Source organism: Varanus komodoensis, unplaced genomic scaffold (assembly GCF_004798865.1).
Source record: "Varanus komodoensis strain SLA01 unplaced genomic scaffold, ASM479886v1 scaffold9, whole genome shotgun sequence".
NCBI lineage: Eukaryota > Metazoa > Chordata > Lepidosauria > Squamata > Varanidae > Varanus > Varanus komodoensis.
This window is the reverse complement of record NW_025336598.1, coordinates 6,210,776-6,230,572: the sequence shown is the minus strand read 5'-3', so window position 1 is coordinate 6,230,572 and position 19,797 is coordinate 6,210,776. Positions and strand designations below refer to the sequence as shown.

The following is a 19,797-nucleotide window of genomic DNA, read 5'->3' as shown; positions in this document are numbered from 1 at the left end:
AATACTTCCTAAGTCCTTCTTCAACGTAGTAGAAGAATTTAGACTTACAGATGCCTGGAGACATAAAAACACAACCACAGCTAAATATACTTTTTATTCGAATAGACATAGGTCATGGTCTAGAATTGATATGATCTGGATAACTCCAGACCTAATTTCAGACTTGCTAGAAGTTGAAATAGACACAAATGTCTGGGCTGACCATAATCCCATAACCATGACCTTGAAAGGAATAACAAAAATGCCTAGATGAACACTTAACAAATCTCTATTTAAATAATAAAAACTTTAAAGAAGAAATAACAAAGGAATTAAAATTCTTCTTTCAAGAAAAAAAGTTGAAGAAACTTCTTTACAAAACATTTGGGATACTGCTAAAGCATATGTCAGGGGTCTGATCATAACTTATTCAGCAAAAATAAAAAGAAAAAACAGGAATGACTTAAACTAATAGATGAGCTGACGAAGCTCGAACAGGAACTGCTGAAAGATCCATCAAAAAAGATCTCAAGATACAGATGAATACTTTAAAACATAAATTGAATCTTTTAGAAATAAACGAATTAGCTAAACAAATGAATATGACCACGCAAAATTTTTTTGAAAATGCTAACAGCCCGGGGAGATGGTTAGCTTATAAATTAAAGAAAGAAAAAGAGATTAATATTCAAGTTGAAAGATGGAGAAGGACAATTACAGGTACAAAACATGTCAATAAAGAAAACAGTGGAAGATTTTTTTTACAAAGTTATACCAAGCCGAAGAACTATCAACTGAGAAAATTCATGAATATATACAAAAGGAAAATTTACCAAAGTTGCCGGAGAAATTTCAAAAAATACTAAATGAGGAAATAACAATGACAGAAGTAATTGATGTGATTAAGAGACAAAAAAATGACAAAACTCCTGGCCTGGACGCATTACCAGTGGAGTATTATAAATGTTTTGAAGAATTTTTTTATAAGTTTTATTCAAAATTATAACCCTAAAACAAAGAAAAACTAAAAACAACATCAATCATCAGAAACATCGGACCTGCTGGGTCAGCCCCCACAATTTTTTCCATTTATGATAACTTAGAAACAGATTTAAATCTATACGAAGTCCCGTTTCTCTAGCCAATAATAAAAAGAGTCCCAAGTTTGATAGAAATCAGTATCTTCTTTCTCCTTCAATGACAAAGTCAATCTATCCATTTCTGCACAGTCCAAGATCTTTTTTTAGGATCAGTTCGTCGGTGGGTGGTTCTTCACTTTTCCAGTGTTGAGCAAATGTAATCCTCGCCGCAGTAATTACATGTAAAATCAAGTACATTTCTTGTTTACTAATATCGACAGGTATAATGCCTAATAAGAAAACTTCAGGTATAAAAGCTAAGGATTTTTGTAACATTTCCTCAAGCCATTTATGTATTTTAATCCAATACTTTTTCGCATTATCACAAGTCCACCACATATGATAAAAAGTACCCAGTTTATGTTTACATTTCCAACATCCATTTGACATATTTGGAAACATCTTAGCTAATCTATTTGGTGACAGATACCATCTATAAAACATTTTATACAGGTTTTCTTCATACGAAGTTGCTAATGTTACCTTAATATTTCTTTCCCACAGCTTTTGCCACTTTTCTAATTCAATATTATATCCAAAGTTTTGTGCCCACGTTATCATAGTTTCCTTAACCTGTTCATCTTCCATTCTCCTATCAAGAAAGAAACTATATCATCTTTTAATCATTTTCTCATCTGATTTAAGCATCACCTGATCAAATGCTGCTAAATCTTTATAAAAGCCCCAAGTTTTATAGTCTTTAGCATATCTCGATTGTATCTGCACCTTATGCCACCAAGAAATATTAGATCCTTGCTCTTGTGTTTCTTGATTCATTTTCAATCCTGCATCATTATCCAGAATGTCGTCATATCTTATGATCCCTTCAAAAGTCAATGCATTTGGATATACAAGAGCTTCCATAGGTGAAAGCCATCTTGGTAATTTATTATACAATTTTGTCTTTAACTTTTCCCACACTGACATTAATGATTTCCTAATATAGTGACTTAAAAAAGAGCCATGTAGCTTAGCCTTTTCATACCACATATAAGGATGCCAGCCCATTTGCAAATCATGCCCTTCAAGATACAAGATTCACTTATTTCTTAAAGTTATCAATTTTTTTAGCCACGTCAAAACAGAAGCTTGAAAGCCCCCATTCTCTTTAGCCTCCTGAAGTATTTTTAATTTAATCCTTGGTTTCTTCTTTCTTCGTCATGGCCTCTATTCATCACACATATGGGTGCTGTGCTTGCGCAGTGCCTAGGCCAGAAGATTAGAAAGCTAATGGTTTTTGGTGGGAAAACTCCGCTCCCCTCCTCCTCAGTGGTATAAATAGAGTGTCTGCCATTTTACTCAGTCTTTGTGACTGCCATTCGCTGTGCCTTGTGCCTGTTCGTCTCTCGCTTAGATCCTCGTGTTCACTGTTTGTTTTTACACTTTTTATATATCTTGTCTCTATCCTCTTCTACTCCAAGTTTCCTCTTAACCCGTTCTTTCTTCAAACCTTTCGTTCCTATAAAAAAAACCAAAAATATTATCTTACCCTCTGCTCTATCTTCTCCTTTCTCTTTCGTGAGCGGCATTCCGCAAATGCATTGAATGTGGTTCCAAAATGTTGCCCACGGATCCACATGACCTATGCCTCCTCTGCCTTGGTGAGGGGCATAGAACCGACAAATGCGGCCACTACTTGACATTTACCAAGCAAGCTAGGAAAAATAGGGAGAATTGTCTCTGCAAACTCCTATGGGACCAGGACTTGATGCAATTGGACCAATTAGTCTTAAGGCCTGGTTCCTCTTCGGCTGTGCCCTCTCAGCACTCCGCCTCTACCGCTGGTGCACCTTCGAAGCACCCTGCTCTGGCTTCTGCCACTCCTCCACAGCATCCTTCAGACAAAGGCGCCACTTCTATGGAGGCCCAGCAGTTATCTTCTTTCCCAGCCAAAAAACGGGAGAAGCATAAGCATACCGGCTCAGACAAGCCCTCTGTGCACAAGAAGCCGAGGAAGGAAAAGGTGGACAAGCCCGCCCATAAGGGCAAAAAACCCAACCACCCCAAACATCGTGGTTCGGGTTCACTGGGCTTTTTGGTACCAACCACTGCTGCGGTACCGACTCCCTCGGGACCGGCCCTGCAATCCACGATGCAGGTGACCCTGCCGGGATCCCCCAGGCAATCTATTTGGCCTGAGAGCACGCCTCCTCAACAGCCAGAGGAGCTGCTTAGGGAGTCCATTTCTGATGGAGAGATCAGAGACTCCCCATCAAGCTAACGCTCTCCAACTCCGATGCCTGCAGCTGAGCCACCTGCAGATTCACCATCACCTCCCAGATGTCGAAGCCGCTTGTCTGAGCACCAAGATGAGGATTGGCCAATGCCTGGATATGGTGGTTTCCCCGGCTGGAGTGATTACCAACCATATGCCTTTTACCCATGGGACCGTCAGTCACCATCGGTCCCGAGAGAGGCCCCATCTATGTCGAGGCGTATGGAGAGAGGACGTTCAACCTCTCCGGAAACCTCATCTTCTAGCGATTGCCACCGCTACCACGAAGAATCAGATGAGTCAGAGGTTGATTCTATGTCTCCTGATGTGGCTATCACCTCCCAAGGCCCTGCATCCCCTGACGAACCGCATTTCACCTTTGCAGAGCTCATCTCCTGCCTTGTTTGGTCTCTGAAAATTGAGGCCCATCACCGCCCTGGTCCCAGTACCGATCGCTTTTACGACATCGTCAGGGGAGAGCAGCCTGCAGCCATAGCCCTTCCACTCATTACGACACTTCGTCAGGCTATGGTCCAGCCCTGGGACCAACTGGCTCAACCACAGGCTACGTCTCGTTGGTACGAGGCCATGTATCGGGTTCGGGAGGACGACATCCCATTCCTGCTCCGTCAAACAAAGCCAACTCGGAGGTGGTTGAGTCCTCCCAGGGCAGGGAGTCGAGGGGTCACACGGCCCCTCGTGACAAGCAAGAGAGGAAAATCAATATGCTCGCACGTCAAGTCTATGCGGCCTCTGGGCTCGGCCTGTGCATATCGAATTATGAAGCAAAACTGGCACATTACCAGTACTTCATAATGCAAAAGCTGGATAACGTTGCCTCCTCCCTTCTGGACCACCAAGCGGACTTGGCCAGAGTCTTCATAAAGGAGGCGATGTAGGTGGCGATACAACAACTCTCCACTGCCAGGCACCACGTGGACACTGACTCGAGGGCCCTTGTCAGTGCCATTTCTCTGTGCCGCCATGCGTGGCTACGAAATTGTAATTTTCCAGACGAAGAGGAGGATTGAGGAAATGCCGTTTGACAGCAATGGACTTTTCCACCAGAAGACTGACCATAAGCTGAAGTCGATCCACGAATCGTGCATGACTGTATGCCGCATGGAACTTCCTCAGCAAAAACGTAAGTGGCAATGGCCTCGATCCTCCTACCGCCAGCAATATCAGCCTTGACAGCAGTACCAACAAAGACAGCAATGTCAGAGGCAGCATCCACGCTTCTTCCAGGGCCGTCAACGTTTCGACACCGAGAAGCATCAACATTGACTGTCTGGGCAGACCATTCTCTCTCTCCACTCCCCACCTTCCCCTCTCCCTTTTGGGGACCGGCTCCAAAACCGACTCCCCATTTGGGAGTCCATTACATCTGATAGGTGGGTGTTGTCTATCATCCATCTCGGATATAGGATAAAATTCGATGTCGTTCCTCCGTCGAGTCCCATTTGTTTTACACCCTGTTATTCGGTACTATGCGACGAAGTCTACCAGCTACTTCGTAAAGGAGTGATTCGACAGCTCTCCTGCTCTGAAGGACTGCATGGATTCTATTCCAGATATTTTACGGTCCCGAAACAGGACGGTGGTCTTCGTCCGATCCTGGACTTGCGAAATGTTAGTAGGTACATCAAACCTAAAAAGTTTTGGATGACCACTTTACAAAGTATCTTTCCGTTGCTGAGGAGAGAGGACTGGTTCGCCTCACTGGACTTGAAGGATGTTTACTTCCATATTTCTATCCATCCTTCTCACAGGCTCTTTCTGTTTCACTGTTGGATCCGATATATTCAAATTCAATGTTTTGCCTTTCGGCCTGGCTATTGCCCCTAGAGTTTTCACAAAGTGTATGGCTCCGGTGTGTGCACACTTATGGACTCAGGGCATACAAATATACCTGTATTTGGACGATTGGCTCATTGTGTCGCAGACTAGACAAGACCTTCTCTTAGCTGTACACGAGACTTGCACTCTACTTGATGATCTTGGACTTTGCATTAACCGCGAGAAATCGTCCCTTATTCCCACGCAGGTCATTGACTTCATCGGCGCACGCTTCGATTCTACTCAGGAGAGAGCCTTCCTTCCTCCGAACCGTCAAAATACTCTCTGCAGCCATATTCATCGACTCCAACGACACAGAATGGTACCAGCCATAACCTTCCAGAGACTCCTAGGACACATGGCTGCTGCAGTTGCCATTGTTCCATACACCAGACTGCGTCTGCAGCCTATACAGCTGTTTTTCAACAGATCATTTCACCCACATGGGGATTCTCCCACCAAGCTGATCCGGATCCCACTGTCAATCCTATGTACTTTGACTTGGTGGACTGTTCCAGACAACCTGTCTATCGGCATTCCGTTCCGACCACCTCAACCAACAACTCTGTACACTGACGCATCCCTACTCAGATGGAGTGCAGCATGTTCAGGACTTTGGGTCCAAGGGACTTGGAATTGACAAGAAACAACGAAGCATATCAACTTCCTCAAACTTCTGACAATTTTCAACGCTCTCAAATCCTTCAAGACTGTACTATGCCGTCAAGTTGTCCAGATTGCATCTGTTGAGAATTGCTCAACGTATAAACAACCCACAAGCTCACGGGCAATAAAACTAAAGTCTTTTATTGCTACTTGTCTGCGAGATTTACAACAATACTGATAAGCTCTACTGTTGAAGTCTTTACAAGTCAGATGCTAGTTCTCTAGTGACGTCTCTTCCTGAGCCCACGTGGGACTAGCTATCTTGGTCTCGCCTTTCCTCCCTGAGGTGGGACAAAGACTGTTTTTGTTCCCATCATCTCAGAATTTGTCTTTTGGTCGCGAGAGAAAAGTCTGTCCCGCCTCCTGCGTCTCCTGCATCATGCTCAGGCAGTTCAGCATCTGGAGGGGGGTGTGTCAGTCTGCTCAGGCTCTCCATGAGCAGAACTCATAGTGTCTTTTCCCTCGGAGCTCTCTTGCTTTGATGTAGGCTCGGGAGTTTCCTCAATGGGCAAAGGGTCAGGATGAGGTACGGCTATCTACTCAGCCGTTCCCAAGCTAGGTTGTGGGGTTGACATTTGGGTACAGGGTCTTAGGCACAAGACCTCCTCGTGAGGTGCTGCCTCTGTCGGGGCATCAGGCACGACAGCATCAGACAACATCACTGCTGTTTTTTACATCAACAAGCAGGGCGGGACAAAGTCACCAACTCTAGCACGTCTATCGATGGAAATTTGGGATTGGTGTATCCCAAGGGGCATACTACTCCTAGCGGTTCACTTGGCAGGAACTGACAACGTAGAAGCAGACATGCTGAGCAGACAGATGTCAACAACCTACGAGTGGGAGTTGAACAGACAACTTTGCGAAAACCTCTTCCGTTTATGGGGTTACCCGGACATGGACTTGTTTGCTATCTGAGACAATGGTATGCGATCAGTATTGTTCTAGAGCGGGTATCAGATCGGGATTGACAGGGGATGCTCCCACGAACCCTTGGGACAACATGACTTTCTACATGTTCCCTCCAATCCCACTTCTAACAAGAGTGGCATCGAAAATAGTTCAAGACAACACCACAGGGATATTAATAACCCGGTGGTGGCCGAGACAACCTTGGTTTGCCACTCTCCTTCGACTATCCAAAGGAATGTTCCTTCGGCTCCCAACAATTCCTCAGTTGTTAACACAGCAGAACGGAGCGATCCGGCATCCAGATTTGACCTCATTGAAGCTGATGGCCTGGCACATCAGCTAAACCATGTGGCTGACTCGATAATGATGACATCTCAAGCACTGGAGAACCCGGCTCGACGAACTGTACAAACGGCTCCTTCCTTGAATTTGACGACAACCGCTTTGGTACCGACAGCTTTCGATCTGGAAATTCAAGTGATTCTTGAATCTGCTTTAAGACCGTCCACCCATTGGTCTTATGCGGCGAAATGGAAGGAATTCTCATCTTTTGCCAAACGCCATTTGTTTGCTCCTGGGATGGCCTCGATTGAGAACATCTTACAAGTCTTCCTGGAACTGTACCACTCAGGACTTAAACCATCATCCATTAAAGTTTACGCAGCTGCCATATCACATTATTGTGGTGCTGTACAGGGCTCATCGGTCTTCTCTCAACCTCTGGTTCAGCATTTCATTAGGGGATTACAGAATTTACATCCTTCCATTTGTCCTGCTATGCCAACGTGGAGCCTTTCCATAATACTTTAGGCGCTTACAAAGCCCCCGTTCGAACCTCTGGCGACCGTTGACCTATGCCTTGTTTCTTGGAAAACAGCCTTCCTTATAGCAGTCACATCAGCTCAGAGAGCTAGCGAACTTTGTGCTCTTTGAATAGACTCACCGTATTTGAATTTCCATTAAGGAAAAGGTTGTTCTTCGGATGGATTCATCGTTTCTGCCTAAGGTGGCTACGCCATTCCACATGAGTCAAGAGGTTGTTTTGCCTGCGTTCTTTCCATCGCCTTTCAATCAGATAGAAAGGTCTCTTCACACTCTCAATGTTTGACGCTGCTTGGCTTTTTACAGATCTCATGCAGAACCCTTCCGTCATTCTAATAGACTCTTATTAAGTATTCCGAGCATAACAAAGGGTCCCCAGTCACATCTCAGAGACTTTCTAAATGGACTGTCAAAACTATCGTCCTGGCATACCAGCTAGCAAAAATAGACTTACCTATGTTTCCAAGAGGTCATTCTATGCGAGCAGTAGTGACTTCGTCTGCCTTTGCCGTGGGGGTTCCACTTCAAGATATCTGCAGAGCTGCAACATGGGCTGCTCCATGCACTTTCGCCAAGCATTATCGGCTGGATGTCTATGCCAGACAGGACTGCTCTTTTGGCAGAGCAGTTCTCTCATCTATTCTTCGCTGACAACACCTCCCTCCTCTGAGTCTGATAAGCTTGCTAATCACCCATATGTGTGATGCACAGAGGTCACGACAAAGAAAAGCAGGTTGCTTACCTGTAACTGATGTTCTTCGAGTGGCCACCTGTGCATTCACACAACCCACTCGCTGGCCCCGCTCGGTGTCGGTGAGTGGATGAATTTTTTCTCGGTACCATACTTTAATATTTCGGTACCATTGTTACTGTCATATGCTTTCAACCTCAAGGGGGCAAGCGTTCGGTCTTCAAGACTGAGTAAAATGGAGGACACTCCACCCTATTTATACCACTGAGGGGGAGGGGAGCAGAATTTTCCCGCCAAAAACCGTTAGCTTTCTAATCTTCTGGCCTAGGCACTGCGCAGGCGCAGCACCCATATGTGTGAATGCACAGATGGCCACTCGAAGAACATCAGTTACAGGTAAGCAACCTGCTTTTCTCCATATAAATCTTGAGATTTGAAAATTTAAATCATCAAAAACTTTTCTATCAATTGTTATAGGAATCATTTGAAATAAAAACAAAAGCTTTGGTAATATATTCATTTTAACTAGTGCTATTCTTCCCAGCGAGGATAATTGCAAATTAGCCCATTTTTCCAGATCACTCTTAATATCCTTCAATAGTTTAGCATAATTGTCTTCTTTCAGAGTGGTACACTTAGCTGTAAGATAAATTCCCAAATATTTAACCTTTTTAACAATCTGCAAGTCTACTCGTTCCAGCAGAGTTTTTCTCTGCTCCTGTGTGAGATTTTTTTACTAATGATTTTGTCTTTTCTCTATTTATTTTCATCCCAGTAACCTCGCCATATTCTTCAATCCTTTGTAGGAGTTTAGGCATTGTTAGTAAGGGTTCCTCCGTTATGAAAACTAGATCATCTCCAAATGCTTGCAATTTATAGCTTTCATCTCTGATTCTAGTGCCTTTAATGTCCATATCATCCCTGATATTTCTGTTTAACACTTCTAAGATCAATATAAACAACAGAGGTGATAGCAGGCATCCTTGTCTTGTACCCTTTTGTATATTTACAATATTTGTAAATTCTCCATTGATTATAATCGTAGCAGACTGCTTTTGATAGGTGCTTGATATTGCATTAATAAACTTTTCACCAAACTCCATTTGAGCTAGCTGTTGCTTCATAAATTGCCAGTTAACATTGTCAAAAGCCTTCTGTGCGTCCATGAATAATAGTGCCATTGGTTTTTCCGTATGTATCTCATAATACTCTAAGATGTCCAAGATAGTTCTCAAGTTATTCCTCATTTGCCTTTTAGGTAAGAAACCGTTTTGATCTGAGTGAATAAAGTCTGTTAGATACTTCTTCAATCTTTCTGCCATTATGGAGGCAAACATTTGTAATCCACGTTTAATAGTGATATCAGTCTATAATTTTGAATCTGCGTCAAGTCTGTGTCTTCTTTCGGTATTAATGTGATATTTGCCTCTGTCCAAGTATTTGGTATTTTAGCATTTAACAATGCTGCACTACATATATCCTTAAGGAGCATAGTAAAAATTCCTTCAAAGGATTTATAAACTCTGCTGAATGTTTTGAAAAAATTTTAAGTACACCTCTGAAGGGTATATGTAATGCTGCTCTGTCAGATGCTAGAACACTAAATATTTGGATCGAGGCAAATATCACTTTAATCCCGAAAGATTACACAGACTTGACACAGATTCAAAACTATAGACCAATATCACTTTTAAATGTGGATTATAACATCTTTGTTTCTGTAATGGCAGAAATGTTGAAAAAATTCTTAATAGACTTTATACACATAGATCAAAATGGCTTTTTACCTAAGAGACAAATTAGAGGATCATCCTGGATATTTTAGAGTAGTATGAAGGATCATCCTGGATATTTTAGAGTAGTATGAAGTGCATTCTGAAAAATCAATGGACCTATTGTTTCTGGATGTGCAGAAGGCATCTGACAATGTCAATTGGCAATTTATGAAACAGCAATTAGAACAAATGTAATTTGGTGAAAAAATTATAAACGCAATAACAAGTATTTACCAAAAACAGACTGCCAGGATAATAGTCAATGGAGAATTTACAGAGACTATAGATATTCAAAAGGGCACAAGAAAAGGATGCCCCTTATTGCCATTGTTATTCATACTAATCTTAGAAGTTTTAAACAGAAGTGTTAGAGAAGATATTAAAGGTGCTAGAATCAGAGATGAAAGCTACAAACTCCAAGCGTTTGCAGATGACTTAGTCCTTATTTTAGAAGATCCCTTGGTAACGATGCCTAAACTCTAGATTATGGTGAAGTTACCGGGATGAAAATAAATAGGGAAACAACTAAGCTTCTAGTCAAAAATCTTTCACTGGAACATAAAACAACTTTGATGGAACAAGTAGATCTTCAAATAGTTAAAAAGGTTAAATATTTGGGAATTTCTTTAATAGCTAGATGTGCTACACTGAAAGAAAATAACTATGTCAAATTACTTAAGGAGATTAAGAGTGATTTAGAAAAATGGACTAATTTACAATTATCACTTTTGGCAAGAATAGCTATAGTTAAAATGAATATATTACCTAAGCTTTTGTTTTTATTCCAAACAATTCCTTTAAAAACTGACAAAAAGTTTTTTGATGATTTAAATACAAAAGTTTTGAGATTTATATGCCAAAAGAAGAAATCAAGGATTAAGTTAAAAATGCCCCAGGAAGCTAAAGGGAACGGGGGCTTTGGTGTTCCCAACTGGTTGTTGTATTATCAACCATGTGTTTTAATGTGGTTAAAAGAATAGATAACATTAAGAAACAAAAGAATTTTATATCTTGAAGGACATGATTTACAAATGGGATGGCATGCTGTTATGTGGTACAAGAAATGTAAGACACATGGTTACTTTCTAAACCATTATATTAGGAACTCATTGATGTTGGTCTGGGAAAAATTAAAGACAAAACTTTATACTAAGATGCTGAGATGGCTTTCTCCTAGCACCTTGGCTGTACTTTTTAAAAGTTTTAAAATAGCTTGAAGGGCAGGATAAAAAGAGGGCATTGTTGAAGTTGCTGAAGAAAGTCATAAAAACCCCATAAAAACCCCAAATTTGCAGATAGACTTTCCCTCTCCTCCCACGCAATTACAAAGCTGAGAAGGTGCTGAAAAAGCAAATACTGGGATAGAGCTTTGAGGAATGTATATCAAAGTTAATTAATGTCCCAGGATTAGCTTCTCTGTGTTGTTTTGCTACTGTGGAGATAAAAGATAAGATTTAAGAGAAGAGGAAGTGATGTATTGAAACATATGGGCTGAGAAAGAGGACAAAATACATATAAGACTGTCTTTTGTGAATAGCAATCTTTGAGCTCCTTCTCCCTTTGCTGCCTAGAAGTTCAATTGCAGCTGTTGAAAATCAAGAGATCTATATGCTGACTGAAAGCTAAATAGCAATTGTGGTCTGTATATAAGTTATTATTAAATTTAAGAGCTTTCTCCTCCTAGTTGGATATTAAATAACAACAGTGGATCATTAAAAAATTATTATTATGAATTTAAGACTTTCTCTGGTAGCTGGATGTCAAAACGTAGCAAGAGTGCAGAAAGCATCTGGCAAAGATCTAAAGTGAAACTTCACCCATCGGATTTGCATTTGAAAAGAGTAGAGAAGAGTTGTGAAATGAATGGGAAAAAGAGATCATCACTGGAAAAATCAATACCAGCATCTCAACCATTAACACAACCAGACAAGCTTGATATACTTTTACAGGAATTCAGAGAAATGAAGACTGATATCAAGCAATTAAATGTTAAAATAGATAATATGGGTGTAGAAATAAAAGATTTAATTAAATAAACTCAAGAGAATAAACAATCACAGAAGTGTAAATTCAGATGGAAGAATAAGATAAAAAGTTAAAAAATCAGATGACTAAGATAGATCAGGTCTCAAAAAGTATGATTGAGATCTGGGACAGATAACCAAGATCAAATTTACGCCTTAAAGGATATCCAGAGGATGGGAATGAGAATGAGAATGAAGATAAACTCATTCAATCAATACTGGACTGGGCTAAATTTATTCTTCCAGATGTCCTCTTTACAAGATATGATATTGATGTGATACATAGAGTCGGCCCAAGAAGAGCTGGAAGAAAAACACCGTAAGACATTGCAGTCTGCTTCTGGTCATATGCAAAAAAGAACAATTGAAATGGAAATTACAGAATATGACATCAATCATGTTTGAGGGTTACTAGATTCAAGTTTTTCCTGATTTATGTACTGAGACTTTGCAGTGCAAGAGAGATAAGTTCCAAGTTTGTCAAATACTAAAGAAGAATTCCATTAAATATAGCTGGGGGTTTCTGGTTTTTCTGAGGTTTTCATATAATGGAAAGTATTACAGAGTTGATACAAAGGAGGAAGTGCTGAAGGTATTAAAGGAGCTTGGAATTATTGATGATGAATACGCAGCGCAAATGCAGAAATTACTGGATATGCTTACATTTCCAAGAAGGATCAGAGAAGAAGAGAGATCAGCCAGAGAAGGAGAAATTGGATTTTGCAGCAGGAGGTTCAGTTTCTCCGTAGAAACGGAAAGGCGAGAGAGAAGAAAGCAAGAAAATTTACATGTGATATAGAAAATCTATTGTAGTTGGTAGTGTTGTGGTTGTTACTGAATGTTTCTTAAATATTGAGTATTGAATTATAATAGAATATTCTATTGAATGTTTCCTAAATATTAAGTATTTAATATACTTAACACTAATATTATATTTAATATACTTAATATTTAATATACTTATACTCCCCCCCCCCTGGAAGCCTGAAGTGGCAGGTAGGAGGAAATCTCCACAGGATGGGTAGGGGGGTTTATATACATGAATGTGGTGGGGAATATGGTGGGGGCAGGAGTAAGTTGGGAGAAAAATATAAATGAGCTAGAATTGAAAAATCTATTCATAAGAAAAAAGCAGATACTATATTTTTACAAGAAACACATCAAAAGAAAGATGAAGTGAATGAATTAAAATTTCATTGGGCAGATGTATATGAAAAATCATATGGTACAGCAAAGGAAGAGGGGTAGCAAAGAATGATCAATGTGGGTTTATAAGAGGTCGACAAATGTCAGACATAGTAAGGAGAGGATTAAATATTCACTACTATATTGAGAAGCAAGATATAAAGGCAAGTATACTAGCATTAAATATATTTAAAGCCTTTGATTGTGTGGACATGAAGATTTTAATTGAAAAGATAGGGTCTGGAATAAAATTTAAGCAAGTAATAAATCAATTATATTCAGAAAATACAGCAAAAATAATTGTAAATGATGGTATGACAGAAACAATAATCTTAAGCTGAGGAACGAAACAGGGTTGCCCTTCATCCCCAATATTATTTGCATTAATGATGGAAGTACTGGCAAATGTATTTCAGAAAATTAAAATTAATTTATTTGCAGATGATACATTGAAAACATTTCAAGATCCAATAAACACTATGTTGTTGTTGTTAGTCACGAAGTTGTGTCCGACCCATCGCAACCCCATGGACAACATTCCGGTATTTGGGTTTCATCTTCAGTATCTGGCCTTCTAAAGAGCAGTCAGGGTTGATCTCCTCTAGCACTGACTGGTTTGATCGCCTTGCAGTCCAAGGGTCTTGCAGGACTCTTCTCCAGCACCACAATTCAAAGGCCTCAATTCTTCGGCACTCAGTCTTCCTTATGATCCAGCTTTCACAGCCATACATTGCAGAATAAATACTACAGAGAGAATTTTTTTACATTTAAAGGAATTTGGGATGTATAGTGGGTTGCAAGTAAATTGGGAAAAATCGGAAATGATGTTACATAACCTTAATAGTGAAGAATTGGATATATTAAAAGAAAATATAAAGTAAAAAGATATTAGTATTAGATAGGAATTAATATTCCAAAAATAGTCAAGAGTTAAAGAAGAAAAATTAGGAAAAGTTAAAAAAGGATATAAAAGATAAAATAGGAAGATGTGAAAAGGTAATATTATCATGGTTTGGAAGAATAGCAGTAACAAAAATGAAAATTCTGCCATTTTTTGTTTTGGATGATTCCAATCAAGTTTTATGATCAAGAATTAAAGGAAATGCAGACGTAATTAGAGGTTTATTCTAATGGAGGGAAGAGAGCAAGAGTAAGCAAAGTACTACAGTATGAATCTCAAAAAAAAAAAAAAAAGAGGGCTGAGTATTCCAGATTTTAAAAAGTATTGGGTAGCAAACCAATTAAAGATAGTTCCAGATATTATAGCCCAAAGCAAAGAATGAATGTGGAGTGATATTGAATTAAAAGAATTAAGGGAAACATGTGATCACTTAGAGACATACTAGTTTAAAAAGTATATAAAAAGATTATTAAGAGAATTCAAAATCCCTTTTCAAAAAATATGATGGAAGTATGGGAAAAATAGAGACAGAAATTAATGCCAGGAATTTCTCTGATAACACCAGTGGTCAAAATGGAGAAATTCCCAAAAATAGAATCAAAGGATTGGATTAATAAATTTTAAAAAATAATGAAATATATAAATGGAAAGACTGGAAAAATAAGATAAAATATAACACAATTAAGGAGTATATTGGCAGAAGCCAAATTAAATTGGTTAAATTTAATTCAGTTAGAAAAATGGATAAAGATGGAGGAAAAATTCAGAGAGGAAGAAAGACAATTAACAAAATTTGAAATGATGGTAAAACAATGTGAGATTAAGGAAGAATATACAAGTAAAGGAAGAATTGCTAAAATTTATAAAATATTAATAGAATTAGGGGATCAGACAAAAATTGTAAAATAAATTTGGGAAATGGATGCAGGTGAAATAGATGAGGATGGGAAGAATATTTGGAATAAAAGAGTATGTAAGCATATGTCAGTTAGAATTAAAGAACATGGATATAAAGTGATATGGAGATGGTATTTAACGCCAGTTAAGTTAAACCAAACTGATGATGAATATTCTAATATCTGTTGGAGATGTGGAAAAGAGATTGGAACTTATAAACATATGTGGTGGGACTGTGATAATATACAAAAGATATGGGCTATGGTGTTTAATGAAATTAGAAATTCTAGACACAGATTTAGAAATGTCACCAAGAATTGTGTTATTGTTGCTGATTGAAAATCAGGCTATAAATGAAGCTAACGAAAAATTGATTCTAAATGTGATAGTGGGAGCTAGGGGGTTAAATATTGGAAACAGAATTGGGTTATACAAAGGAATGAATGGTATAATGAAATATGGAATATCATTGTTAATGATAAATTGACAACAGAAATAAAAATAAAAAGGGGTAATAAAAGTAAATAAAAATAATGAAATATAGGAAAATTTTGTAAAAGCAGTACTGATGGAAGGGAAAGGCTGTAAGCTTAATCAAGCATATATGAATTTTTGGAGGGGATATGGGTATAAAGTACATTATATACTGTTAATTGTTACAATATATGAAGTGAAATGGAAGTATCAATTGGTCTCCTGGGGAGTGGGTGCACGGTGTTTATTGTTAATTTAGATGCTAATATTATTATTTTGAAGAATATGTATTTGTACTTCAATTGTTTTTATTTTCTGTTTAAAAATAAAAAAGTGTGTGTGGGGGGGGGGAACAGTACTGCAGATAAGAAAGATCTTGGAATAGTTGTAGATCACAAGCTGAATACGAGTCAACAATGGGTTGTGGCAGCAAAAAGGTTAAAATGCTAGTTTGGGCTGCATTAATAGAAGTATCACTTCCAAATCAGTAGTTCTCCTTTACTCAGCACTGGTTAGGAATACTGGTCTGGTTACTGGTCCATATATGCCCGCCTGCCCCTTGAGATCAGCGGGAGAGGCCCTTCTCCGGGAACCCTCTGTGAAGAAAATTAGGAGGGTAACTACTCGGAGGAGGGCTTTCTCTGCGGTGGCGCCCAATCTATGGTAATGCACTCCCCAGAGAGGTCCGCCTGGTGCCGTCGTTATTTGTTTTTTGGCGCCAGGCAAAGACCTTTTTATTCAAACGTTATTTTTATTGTTAATATTATTTATTTTATTCTTTGGACAGGGCGACTTAATTTATACTGTTAAATTATATTGTTTTATATTATGTTAGTTATTTATGATTGTGAGCTGCCCCAAGGCTTCGGCGAATGGGGCGGCATAGAAGTTCCCTAAATAAATAAAATACATACATACATACATACATACATATATACATACTGTGTCCAGTTCTGGGCACCACAGTTGAAGAAAAATGCAGAAAAGCTGGAAAGGGTTCAGAGGAGGGCAACAGGTATGATCTGAGGATTGGAAACAAAGTCCTGTAAGGAGATATTGAAATAGCTGGGCATGTTTAGCCTTGAGAAGATGAGGGGAGATAAGACAGTATTCTTCAAGTGCTTGAAAGGCTATCACAAACAGGGAGGCCAGGATTATTTCTCAATCATCCCAGAATGAAGGACACAGAATAATGGGCTCAAATCACAGGAAGAACTTCCTGTCTTAGAGCAGTATGACAATGGAACCACTTATCTAGAAAGGTCATGGCCTCTCCCACACTGCAGACATTTAAGATGGAGTCTTACTCACCTGGAGTCCTGCACTGAGCAGGGGGTTGGACCTGATGGCCCTTTGGCCTCTTCCAACTCTACTATTCTATGATTCTATGACATCCTTAAATGCTGGCTGGCAGCACTGGGAGGTGAGGTCATACTCATTGGGAGAATATCAAGTTGGAAAGTACCATTATTCCCACTGCAAGCAGTCCTATTGTGCAAGCAGAGCTTGTGCACTAAAACACAATCAAGATGATAGGGGAGCCTTTGGCTGGAAAGGCTTCCTCTTGAAGATACAGGTGTACTGATTCCCCTCTGCACTACTGCCTCAAGCATGGGATGGTAGTGAGGAGCAGAGATGTCACCTCTGCCTACTGCTTCAAAGTAGACCTCTCAAGCAGAAGGCAGGAGTGCTAAGCACCACTGACCCAATGATGAGGTAACAGAGCAAGGCTTCCCAATTCTTGGTGTACTGAGGTCTATTTTCAAGCAGGAGTGGGGAGGAATGGCCAATCCACTTGATGCCACTCCTGCCACAAAAAGATCTTTCTGTTCTTTTCAATCCTGAGCAATGCTTATTACCCCAAGAGCTCGGAGAGTGGAGATAGAAGTAGGCTGTGTGTAATCTGTGCGTAAATCTAGACAGTCAGTACTGGATTTACAAATCAAAAGCACTTTTACTGAATACAGTATAAGGGGAATCACTTTCACTCACACTAACTTTCATATCCTTTCATACTCACCAGGGAAACCCCATTTTGATTTGCTCAGTCTCAAATGGAGCGATGTGTGATGCAAACATTGCAGTGCTGACAAGTTGGACACAATGAAACTTGCTAAGTCCCTGCTTTGTATCCCTTACCTGAGCTCTTTATTCAAACCCTTTGTTCTTTAGGCTAGAACTCACTGTCCAGTCTCATCTGGTTCATTGCTTCACTTCCCCAAGAATATACTTCCCCAGGAATGCTCTTATCACTTGCTTTCTTCACATCAATCCTTATAAATTAATCTTGGGACTATCTGCCAAGCATTATAACCTTCTCACTCTGTCAGCATTTCTCTGCTTTTCATCCAGGAACTCAGAGTCCATTTTATTGCCTTCTTGCTCCTTACTATTTGTCAGGTTTTCGGAGTTTCTTCACCTAGAATAGGCCCATTCATCCATCCACTGATTACAGTCCCACAAATATGAAGCAGTGGCATTCAGCAGATTGGGAATCTTTCCTCCTGCTTCAGAAAAACTTACTGAGCTGCAGGAAGGGAGGACCTCTCTGTGCCATTGCCTTGAGAATGAAGAAGAGGCCTGGAGCAATGATTAGAGAAGTTTCTGACAACTGCACTTATGTGCCATTTGGGCACCTTGGGGGCAGTTGTCAGCCAGGCTGTCTGGCTGCTTGGCAAGGGTAGCTGCTACTTCTCTTGCTTTGTTGTGGGTTGACACACAATAGTTACACATCATAACAAGCAATACCACTTCCATGCAGTTTTGTGTGTGGAAGTGCCTGAAATATGATCAGGTTCAGCATCTCACCCCGCCTCTCATCTGCCATTTTCTTCCCTACTGTCCTCCAGGCAGGAGGAGACACCGTGGGGAGGCACCACAGCTGTTAAGCAGCCTGTTCTCTACAAACAGGGATCATGTCCTGAAGCACAGCAGAGAGGACAAGCTGGTTGGGCACTCTCCCCTCCTGCTCCAGAGGGGACTGCTCAAACAGGAGGGCTTGTCCGATCCATTCTCAGGCAAAGCTGGGGAGGCGGAATCTGCTGGGGAGTGTGACAGAAAGGAGCAGCACTGCTTAGTTGATTCCTCCTCTATTCCTTAGCCTATGACAGAGCAAAGCTCCTCACATGCCCAAATGAGCCAGCAGCAGGAGTGAGGAGCAACTATGATCAGGAGGAGGTGGCACATTAAACAAAATGGTTCTGCTGTAAATTGTTAGTCATACTGATGATCACTAACTTTGTGCTTTGGTCCAAACTAGCCATCCTATCTGATTTCAGTGTAATTTATCTTACTGACATCTGTTGTTTTAATCATCTGTTTTTACAGATATCTTGAAAGACCTTGTTGCCTGTACTTTTTATTTGACAGATTTAATTTGCATTTAAATCTGCAAATTTAAATACCCTGCCTTCTTTTCATTATTGTTTTGAGAATCTTATTTTTGAAATCTGGCTCTACGCTGAAGATTGTTAAGAGATACTGTACTTCTCTTTCAGAAGTTGCTGTATATGTTTTTCCACTCTAATTTCAAATTATTTGCACTTAGAGCCTCCACTTGTGCAAATGCTTCACTTATGCAGTTTCACAGTGGCCTAGTGCCTTTGTTTTTGCTGGATTTCTTGGTACTGGTCTTGGAAGATCTGAATTGGGGTTCCTTCTTCATCCTATCTCCTTTGGATTCTGACTACAGTAAAACCTTAGATTGCAAGTAACTTGTTCTGTGAGCGTTCTGCAAAACGAGCAAACATTTCTAATAAAATTTAACTTGATATATGAGCAATGTCTTGCAATATGAGCAGTACAGGACACCAAATGTCACATGATCACAACTGAGCCAATAGTTTTCTCTCTCACTGTATTCCTACAACTCCCAGCATCCCTCCAGGAAGGGAGGGTATGCTGGGAATTATAGAACTGTTTTCCTGTCTAAACACACATAGGATTGCCCTGGATGCAGCTTTAAGCTGACGGCATTTCCTTGTTGGTTACCGCAAGGCATACATTCATTCTGAAGACAAAGGGATTGTTTTTATTAGTCTTGGGTTGTTTAGTGCTACACACTGACAATGACCAACTTAAATCAGGTTCTACTTAACTGTTCCAATGATTTGGTGTCTATTTGGTTCTATGTTGTGAAGATCTGTTTAAAAAGCATGTCAGGTCTTAACTGTGGACTTCAAGGCTTGTGTGGGAGGAGTACATGGTGTGTTGTACTACAAGGTTAGAATCATGCATCTGCTTTACCTTTCAGTATCTCTCCCCCCCACTCCCCACCCC

The 19,797-nt window shown here is 40.0% G+C and overlaps 1 protein-coding gene across 1 annotated transcript in view; it reads right to left on the bottom strand.

Moving 5' to 3' along the window:
- Positions 1-2,426: 2,426 nt before the first annotated feature.
- The window catches only part of HTT (huntingtin), a 454,323-nt gene continuing 436,952 nt past the window's right edge, over positions 2,427-19,797 (bottom strand). Inside the window, exon 66 of the mRNA XM_044417929.1 lies at positions 2,427-2,577. Coding sequence (XP_044273864.1) covers positions 2,563-2,577 — 15 coding nt within the window. The 3' untranslated portion in view covers positions 2,427-2,562. The remainder of the gene's footprint in view (positions 2,578-19,797) is intronic.